At 42.7% G+C, this 10427-nt stretch overlaps 1 protein-coding gene across 4 annotated transcripts in view; it reads right to left on the bottom strand.

The window, feature by feature from the left end:
• Positions 1-1717: 1717 nt before the first annotated feature.
• Positions 1718-10427, bottom strand: part of METAP1D (methionyl aminopeptidase type 1D, mitochondrial) — a 76498-nt gene continuing 67788 nt past the window's right edge. For 3 of the 4 annotated variants that reach the window (XM_075117959.1, XM_048868564.2, XM_048868568.2), the window contains 4 exons: positions 6592-6689; positions 4869-4916; positions 3905-3983; positions 1718-3775 (listed from right to left, as the gene is read on the bottom strand). In XM_075117959.1, coding sequence (XP_074974060.1) covers positions 3697-3775; positions 3905-3983; positions 4869-4916; positions 6592-6689 — 304 coding nt within the window. In that variant the 3' untranslated portion in view covers positions 1718-3696. The other variant, XM_048868565.2, reaches the window with a different exon arrangement.

Raw genomic sequence — 10427 nt, 5'->3', positions numbered from 1 at the left:
ATTTCCTAGCGCCTGTTTTATATCCTTTTTGGTTGCGATGCGAAAAGTTCATTTTCATAAAGTAGCTGCGGATTGGTGCGGGAAGAAGGGGCAATGGTCTATCCCCCCATGGACTCCGCTGGCCATCAGCTCTCTGCCCCGTGCTCATCTTGTCAGCCCTGGCTATGTAAGTGATCATTCGAGGCGGGTTTGAGTTCTTGGACAGAGAGGGAATGGTGACCGTTATCCGAGATCTAGGAGAGGTGTGATTAATAAGCAATAATTAAGTAATGTCTATAGTCAAACTGAAGGGAACTGGCTAGCCAGACTGAGTAATTTATTCCAGACAGCTGCAGATATGTCAACTACTAAGCAACAAGCGTGTGCAGTTGAGGATGTTCATTGCTAGATAAATGCGGTGCCTGAGTGTTTTCACATCTGGACCATAGGATGGATGGACTCCACTCTGGGTACATGGGCGTCAGATTCTGATCCCGGTTACGCCGGTGGACATTCGGAGTAACTCAATTGTCTTCACTATCTTTATTCCTGATCCACAGTGGTGTAAAGGATCGGAATCTGCCCCATTCTGTTAAACGTGCTCTACATATACGAGCTCAGAATGTTGATAGCTGCATGTCCCACAAGAGATAAAAGCGCAGGCTGAAAACGCTTAGCTTTTTCTCCTCTCTATTTACTGGGTTTGGTGTTTTGTGTGTATAACACACACACACACACACACACACACACGCTCCAACGTGTGTGTGTGTTTTTAAATCCTCACTTAGTCAAAAAGATCGTTATGATTCTCAACCAGTACTGTGCTTGGTTTTATACCCTTTGGAAGTATGGAACACAAAAGCCCACTGTAATTGTACATAACACCTGTTCCCAGATAGCCTGTCTTTATTTGCGTGGTTCTGAACACAGACTAGAGATATGCTCTTCCATGCAAAGACTCCCAAATATTTACTTGTTTGGAAAGTCACTGGGGAGTAGCAGGACAGCCCTAGCGAAAAGTGTACCTGGATGTGATGGTATCCAGGTGCATTGTGAAGCCCATCCTCGAGCTGAGAAAAGTTTGGTGCTAGCAAATCAACGGGGAAAAAATAATTAAAACCTTCTAAGCCTCCTTCATAATGTCTGCCTGAAACATATAGCCTGAGTGAAGTATTTAAAACCGAGTTGGTTTCCCATACAGCCGAAACGTTTTTACTTTAGTAGTCACCTTTATAATTAGGATTATAAATGTGTACCCTAAATACCATCACCTCGGTATAATTGCTACCCAAACAGCTTGTTACCACAGCAGTTGGTAAAATCCTGCAGTCCTAATAAATTTATACTTGGGAAAACCTCAGAGTAAACAGAGACTAAAACAAGATGCTGGACTAATTGCTAGCAATCCGATTACACTTTGAGGGGAGAAATCACTTTTTGGTTCAGCAGTTTATCACATCGAAACGGTCTATCTATCTCCCTATATTGTATTGTTCGTGCCGATCACCCACAGAGCTATGCAGAACGCTGCTGCTCACCTTTATCACTAGACATTTCTGTAAATCGCTAATTGTGTTTTTGTCAAACTAAAGTCCATTGCCTGTCGCTTTTGAACAGCTCATCTGGGAGGCTGAAATATTACCATTCTCGATTGATAGTCCAGGCCAATACAAGTGACATTTCATATTTACAACCCAACTGTTGGTAAAGAATAAGAAATGAGATGAAAAGACACATATAAAGGGGAAGGTGGTAGGATATTTTATTGTTCCACCTTTCTACTTTAACATTTAAGGCCGATTCAACATCCCTGACGCACACAGAACTCAGTGGGAATTTGGGGGGGGGAATGTATTCTTTTTATTTCATTACTAAATTGTCGTTACTTTTTGTAGGGATTAAACCTTTCAACAGGGCGAAATAGCAAAGCGTTTTTCTAAACACAAGCACTGGTAGCCCAACCTTCGTCTTCAGGAAACAAAATCTATTCCCCAATATACTGTATTATGGATTCTACGTCTTCCTGGGATCAATGACTATTTAACTTCTGGGTATTAGTAAAGTTGTTTGATCCATCATTTCTTGTACAGGTTTTAAGGGCCAGCTATCTTCCAAATTAATCTAAAGAACGACTGTGCAGTGCCTAAAATATCACTTTGCATGCCTAAAAAAAATCCCTTTACACGGCTCCAGGAAGTCAGAATTGTGCTTTGCCAAAACCGCTGTAAGAAAGGAACAGAGTTGACAGCTTTTTGTGTTCCAGAACAAACAAACAGCAGAGTAAATTTAGTAGAATTCGGTTACTTTGACCCCCCGCCCATCAGTCATGACACGCTGGGCTGGTAAGAGGCTAAAGGAAGCAGTTCGCAAAGAGAAGGCAAGTGATGAAGAGTAAGGTATCAGATTGGCGTTGGCAAAAAGAAGAGGAGTACTTGTGGCACCTTAGAGACAAACCAATGTATTTGAGCATAAGCTTTCGTGAGCTACAGCTCACTTCATCGGATGCATTGGCCTTGTGGCAGTTTTGAATGCCACTTGTCTATCTCTGACTTTGCAGTGCCGGGGCTGGGGATCTGCAAGCTCAGCAGCAGCACCCAGTGTATTTAAATACCAGATTCAAAACACTTATATATTCGGGCAGGGTGATTAGCAGCCACCTAATGGCAGATCAAAACCTTAATCTTCAGGACAGGTCCGGCCTGAGATTTTAGCAATTCATCTTGGAGTGGTGCAGCTGGATTAATTATTAGTTATTATCAATATTCATGGGATCAGAACAGTTGCAGTTCTTATTAAAAGTCCAAACTCCCCCAAATAAGCAACCACCGGAGGGGAAGCTGGGGTCATCTAACTAGGGGTCTAGATCCTAAAACCCACTTCTTAATTTTTGCTAAACGTTCAAAAATGCGGAATGAGTTTCTCATAGCTGGAGCTGAGATCTTTAGAAAAAGGAATGCTCAATATAACATGTGCAAGCTGGCTAATTCTCCAATCAGGGCGATGGTTGATCCTAACAAGGGAAAGACGCTTTTTAGCTCACCCGGAATCTCGTTTTCATCACTTTTTCTTGTGTGCAAAAAAAAAAACAAAAAAACCAAAAACATTAACCGAGCCAAGAGGGCAGAGAGCAGCTGGGCAGGCCCGCTGGAGGAATACGATCTCTGTGTTTGATAGCACAAAGGCCGCATTTCGGAAATTAAGTATTTGAATTTATTTATTTAGTTTTCCTAGTAGCGTAGATCACAAGCTTGGGAAATAGCAGTGTGCTCATCACAACGAAGGGAAATTGTTCCATAGCTCTCCACAGTTCAGCTATAATAGGAAACTACCATTTCCCTCTGTCTTCTCAATTGCATTTACTAAGTATCATCCGATACGTGTTTGTCCAATGTAAGCATCTGGAAGTAGGAGTAATAACTTTGTGTATCTGCCCCCTTCCCCCCACCCTTCATAATTAAGAACCCAAACTCTTCTTGCTTTTAGAGTGTGCACGGTAGCTTCAAGATTTACACAAATCAACTGATTTGTATTAAATACTTATCAGGCAGTGATCCGCAGTATGTGTCACTCACATCTGCTCTAAAAGCTGTCCACTCCATTTCCTCTAACGAGCCACAGCACCTATTCCCCGTAAAAGTTCCAGAAACCTCCTCTGGCTTGGTAAAGCTGACAGGCATTCCAGGAGCATAGTAACTTCAGCCACTTCTTGAGCCGACCTTAAGAGTCTTCCAATACTTTAGTAAGGCTTTCTGCTCCTCCTGATGTAATTACAATGGTATGCTCAAACTGGGCTGATCTGAAATACACATTTAGCAATTATTAGGGGGCAAAGGTGGCTAGCAGTGCCTATGAAACTCACCCATTCCTTCCGGCTGTCAGTGATCAATTCCACAGTTTAAAATACATAAGAAGTAAATTCAGGTACCTTTTATTGTCGACAGAAACTGCAGTCCATTTATCCTCTAGGATCTTAAATTCAGGGGATCCTTCCATTATTATTGGCTCTGTAATAGGGGGGGAAAAAACGTTTGCTAAACTGGCCACAGCACATCGTTGTCCTGTTTCTGAAAAGAAAGGGTCCCCAAAGGTAGAGTTTTGAAATTGTATCGCTACGCTAACATAAGAACTAATGAGGAGGAAGAGGAAACTCTGAAGTATGACGTTATTCATGTATTTTTTTTGGTGAAAGACTAAAGAAGGGCATTTTAATCAAGCTTTAATTAAGACCCCGTGGATAATAACCAAAGCACCAACCACTCCTAAAAACAGCAGATAGTTTTAAAATATTTGAATTTTTAAAAACAGGCTTAAAATGTTCATTAAATCAGCAAAACAACAATTTTCTTATTTCCCTCTAATTGCTGCGCCATTTAGGCACACAGTGAGAAGAGGGCTTTTTTCCCCCTTAAGCTTTCTATGATTGGTATTTAGCACATTCAACCTTCCAGGGAAAGGATTCTGACTGGTTAGCTAGGATGTAATACATCAAAAACCACACAACAGCTCCTGTCATGAAGCAAATGACAAAATAGTCACCAGATAGCTTGGTGGTAAAAACATTGCTTTGGTAACAGAATTAGATTGTACTATTTCTGCAAAGGCAGCTCCCAAATGTGCTGGATAAGTCTCTACCCTACAAAAATATGGAGCAAACCTGTTATTTAATAAGATTTTGGGGGCATTTTCCTCTCCCAGATCTTATCACATGGCAACTATTTCCACGAATTATTTCACAAATGAAAATTTAAAGGATGTTTTCAATTTGCTTCCCATGGGGTTAGCCTAACCGAAATCCCAAAATCTGAAGAGTAGATAGTCAAAGAAAGAGAAGGTAGGGATGTGGTTTTAAAAAAGAAAGCAAAAGAATAACATTCGCAACTGTTACTAACCTATTGTAAACGCCATTCCCTCTTCCATTAACAAATCACTGTCATTGTCTACAAAAGAAAACAAAAATGCTTTTTTGGTGGGTGGGTTTTTTGTTTGTTTTTTAAGTAAATGTAACCAGCACTTGCTTTCAGAAACCCTTTTTTGTCCCGCAGGTACCATGTAAGGCAATTCCCTTTAAATATCCGAGGAAAGTGTTTAAAATAATCTTCCCAATCTCAAAGCAAAGCAAACCAGGTATAAGATCTGGAAGATCACTCTATTATGCATAGATGAAACTATTTTGAGTACCCGCTCACTTCTAAGGGAATTACAGAATTTTAAAATTTAATCAGTACAGTCATTTGTTTGTTTGTTTTGCAATAAACTTTGCCCGTTTCGATCAGCTTATGACTATCGGTGAAGAACACTAATAAAAATAGGGACTGTATTCATATTGATCTTTAGTCTTTCTGGCTTTAAACAAGTTATCTGTTGTTCCTGAAGAACAAAACTGACTATAAAAGGGGAAAGCCTGCAGGTAAACTTGCATTTGGTCAAACAGAAAAGTTTAACCGATTCTTATTCTTTTAACCGAGGCTTTTTGTTGCAAAACAAAATCAAATATATTTGGCATAGGATAGGTCGTCATCTAGGGATGGTGTTTCAAATGTCTGCTTCCGAAGAGAGCGCTGCCGAGGCCCTACTTTCCACTTTGCCGTCTATTGTGATCTTAGGTATTATTTAGACCTCTTCTAAACATGCTCCGCAAGTCACACCTTCTGAGTGTCCTCCCAAGAGAGCCTCCGCTGCAAGGGGGGTTATGGCCAAGGAAGGCCCGGCAGAGGGGGAAGTGATTTACTCCTATTCAGAGATACTGAGCTGCTGAGCTTCCGCTAGGACCTTCTGGGCGGTTTCAAGGGGCCTCCGAAATAGTTTGCAGACTGTATTTGAAGGCCTTGCAGAGCCTTGGGTGTCTTCGTCCTGGCCTCTGTCAGCCTTCTGAAGCATCTCTTGTCATCAGGTGTCAGTGGCCGGCCAGCCATGCTGTGAGCTGGCCCAGAGCTTGGCAGTGGGAGGAAGGGGTGAGGAGAACAGCAAACACTCAGCCAAGGCTGAGCAGGCAGCGCTGATCACTGCTACCCCCCGCCAGCCCCTAGGAAGCGCAGAGTCTGGGTCCGATTCTGCTCCCGGTGAACTCAACGGCAAGGCCATTGTCTATTGATTTCAATGGGCGCAGGGATCCGCCTGACAGCGGCGCCGGCCAGGCCAGTGGGAGCGCCCGGCAGGGCTGCCCGGGGGGGCCCAAGCCAGCGCTCAGGAGAAGGCGGGCTGCTGGCCGGGCCCCGCAGCCTAGAACTCCCCGCAGAAGAACCTGCTGCTCCATCAGCTGTCAGCACGGGGGAATGTAATGCAGCTTAACAGCAAGAGTCAGCGGTTATGCCTGCTGGGATATTGATGCAGCGAGGGTTTGTTTTTATTAATTTTAACTTTTCTCCCAAAGAAGTAATCCCAGTGCCTTCAAACCACACCAGCCACCAGAGATCCGGCAGCAATCTCCCCAAGTCACTACTAAGGAGGGGGGCTGTATTCGCAGGGAAGAAGAGCTCCTGCTGTCTCAGGACTGGTAGATTGCAATGACCCCTAGGCGGGGGGGGGGGGGGGGGTCGGGTTTTGCAGCTGGGTTACGTTTATTAAAATACTTCAGTAAGATTCCTACGTATCTTTCACAATGGACTTCCTTACCATGATGCCAAACTTCAGGGTGTCCATGGAAGTAAGATCCTATTCCATGCCCAACAAAGTAGGGGCAGACTCGGAAATCATTCTGATGTGCTATGCGGCTTTAAGGGACAGCAAAAATACAATAAGATAAAAAGAGAGAGAGAGACAAAGCCCATTTCCAATTAGACATCAGACCCTCGCAAACCCCGCGTTTCGGACTGTGTAACACTCACAAACGTATGAGCCCCAAACTGTAGCAGTGACACTGGGATAATTCCAGGCACTTTCACAATAAACACGTGTCAGGCAGTGTGGCTGGTGATAATCTCTTCGGAGTGTAACACAATGACACATTCACACCGTTAGTGGAGGTTTCTCCAGGCATTCTTTATGTGGGGGGGCAGAGTCCAGGTGCACTCAAGCCCCGCCCACAATTCATAACTCCACCCACAATCGAAAAGTAGCCGGGTGTCTCTGGAATTATCAGCAGTGGAACAGGGAACCATGTCGCCAGTGTAACTGTCATGGTTAGGCTTCAGCTTTTTTATACCAATACACTGGAATCTGGAAGCTCAGAGCTATTGGTTCCGACCCTCTCTGTGGACTCTGAGAGCTTGATCAGTTTATATTCCAGAGGGTTGTCTTGGCAAACAAGTGTGCTAGAATCTTATTTGTTGTAAATAAAACTTAATACAGAAATTGAGGCAGGTCTACCCAATAAAGGAGACTCCTGTATACCAGCACTTAACAGTCTGAACCCTGCAGCAGATCTGGGAAATGGACACTGAGGCATTTGTTTGGACTCTACACACACAGATTTACAAATATTTTTGCAAACACAGATTTTTGCAGAGATAAAAGAAAAAGAGCAGGTCATATTTGGGGTCTACCAGTCTGGGGCCCTTTAAAAAAGTTACAAGTCTAGCAAATGCATGTAATGCTAATTAAACAGTCCACCTGTTTCTAACATGTCCATAATCACAATATCTGGGCACCAGAACATCAGTAAGAGCTGAAACAGGGCCAGATCACTCAGCTCCTCTCTATGCCTTTCTAATATAGGCTTGTTCTGGGTGGTTGTCTTTCAGAACAGAAACTTCTAGGCTATTCTGCAGTCACCATTATCTGTTTAGGGAAGGCCTGTGCGAAGTTTTACATTGCATCCAAAATATGAGAAATTTGGGATGAACCTGTTCTCGGGAGGCATACAGTTCTATAGCTAAGGGCCCTTCCTCAAGAATGTCCTACCCCAGTCCCCAAAAGTTTCAGCCTAGGGCTATAGATTTCCATCCGCTCACTGCTATTTGCAGAGAGAGAGAGAGGGTCTTGTTAGGTAGCTGTGCTTTCAAAGCTTTAAAGATTAGATTCAGAACCACAAGCAGAGCGTTTACAATCACCAGCCTGAGTTACTGGGAAAGTCAAATTACTACTATATGTATCAGCATTATCTTAGACCTACAAATAAGTCTTTATCTTATTAATTTGAGATCGGCCATGATGGCAGCTGTGCTCATCCATATCACTTCCATCCAATTTCTAAAACCACACAGGAGTACTGTAAAGAACAAAGGATTAGTTTTACACTTAAAAAATGTCACCTAAAACACAGAAAAGCGGAATTTGTTGGTTTCAAATCCAGTGGACCTGGTTGTTTCTGTCAATATGAAAGGTAAGTACTTAAACACACTGCTAAATGATTTCCTACAGAAGCCGGGATATTTACACCTTTGTGCATCACAGGCCAAGAATTTACCATTGCTACAACTGAAGTAAATGGTGTAATGCTGCTGTAAAACAAGTGTTAACAGGGTGGAGAATCAGGTCAGTGGTAGTTAATAATGTTACAAAGCTCAGATCTAAAATGGATGCTTGAAAAGGTTCCATATGTTATCTAGTACCTGCCTTCCAAGCTAACAAGCATGTTTGATAGTACTTCATTTGACTTTGAAGGGAAACAAGGTCCTCAGTTTAAGATATCCCCAACTTCTTTAAGACTCTCCTAATTATTGGCATAAATGGCTAGTAATGGTACAAGATCTTGGGCTCCATTCTGCTGGGATTTTTATCCCATGAAGTACACAATTTAAATAACATTAAAAAAATAATGTAAGTTAGAGATGGAAAAGCCAAATAGGATGCATCTTGGATATGATGATAGTAAAGATCAAGGAGGAAGCAATGGATGTGGAGAGGAATTAGAAAATTAGTTTATTCACTAACATATAAAGAACAAAATGTGAAATGATGTGAGTTGTAGAAAACCAGAATTAGTGCAACACTTCATGTAACAATGAAATATTCTTAAACAATTACCCTAGGGGAGGAGAGGAGTGGAAGACTATTTATGCAACATTTGGCAAGCTTTTGTTCCACCTCTATTTTTCTTAAAGTATGTTGGCCAGTGCAAAAGCAAACCCATTCACTATTCAGTTTTGCCTGTCCCCCTCTGATACCATTCAAAGAGGTTGATAGACCCCAGGGTCATTTTTTTAGGCTTACAACTTTGCTATAGGATGTCTTTTCAAAACTCGTCTTCTATCTAGGAGGTACGTCCTCTAAGTACCAAAACTAATTATCCTTATCTTGGCATGGAAAGCTCCAGTGTGCACCATTCAACTAGCCACTGAGAGAATAATGTTCAACACCAAGACTTTAGAAGCAACAGCAGTTGCTTTGAGGCATCAAAAGTAGGAGCAACATGGTCATCATCATGAGAAGACAAGGTTGAGACAGTTTTTCTTCCTCATACAATGAAAGTAGTTCTTGTGCACTGCATTGATTAATTCTGCCTCTTCCTTGCTCAAGAGCATGAAAACAACTCTATTAGCATCACTACTTATGCTATTACAGTCTGATCAAAATAGGAATCTTTGTGCTCATATGTATTTGATATCTGCACTGAAGTACTCAACTGACCTTCCCTCTTCACCCATAAACGGTGCAGAGTATGGATGTTCTTTACATAAAATGTAATGTATCATATGAACCTGCATTGTTGTACAGAACATCTGTGGAGAAAAAAGCTGTAGGTATGAAACTCAGCCACTTTCAACCTCTTTCTAATATTTACACTTACATATGGTAGCACCTCACATCCGAGAATTTTAAAAGACTACAAGTGTTAACACCTGTGAGGGGAGATCTTCAGGGTCCTGTGTATTCCTCAGTTCCACATTCATGGAGTTAAGGTTTTGCTAACAACCTGTGCTCCAAAATCCCTTCATTCATTTTTTAAAAAATTGCTTTTAGTCCTGATAGTGCAGAGGTAACCTTGTAAATATGAACTGACTGTAAACTGATCCAGTGATGTCTTCCTGAGTCAGTAGAGAGCTTGAAACATCGCTCAGAGAGGTGCCCACCTCAGTCAGGGCCCTGTGGGCTTTGTGATGCTGGGGCTGTGGAATTTGGGATTCTTCGTCAAGATACCATAGAATTCAGCATTTTTGGCATGGAATTCACCATTTGCTGCAGCCTGGGACTCAATGTTTTGTTGTCTGGCTCCCTGCCCTACCAGGATTTGCCTGCACTAGCCTCACTCTCTCTCCAGCTTTCTCCAGAAGAAGTTGTTTATCAGACAACGGTGCATGCTTCTGCCACCGTTCCATGGCACTGGGCAACAGATCAAGGAGCCAGAGGTGAAGTCCAACTTGAAGTCAGGCAGTGGAGGTAGCTGAAAATATAACTGGTGAGCCAGGCTGCCGGAAGTACATCCCTGGTGCTGAGGCCCTGGTTGCCAAGGAGATGAGCTGTATAAGTTCTCCCGTCCCTTGGGTCACACAAGGGGAAAAAGGTCCTGAGTCTGGCTACTGGGATAACATGGCGGAATGAGGGCTGGGGAGCAGAGCCAGGTTGCCTGG

Source organism: Caretta caretta, chromosome 11, assembly GCF_965140235.1.
Source record: "Caretta caretta isolate rCarCar2 chromosome 11, rCarCar1.hap1, whole genome shotgun sequence".
Taxonomy (NCBI): domain Eukaryota; kingdom Metazoa; phylum Chordata; order Testudines; family Cheloniidae; genus Caretta; species Caretta caretta.
This window is presented reverse-complemented; position numbering and strand designations above follow the sequence as displayed.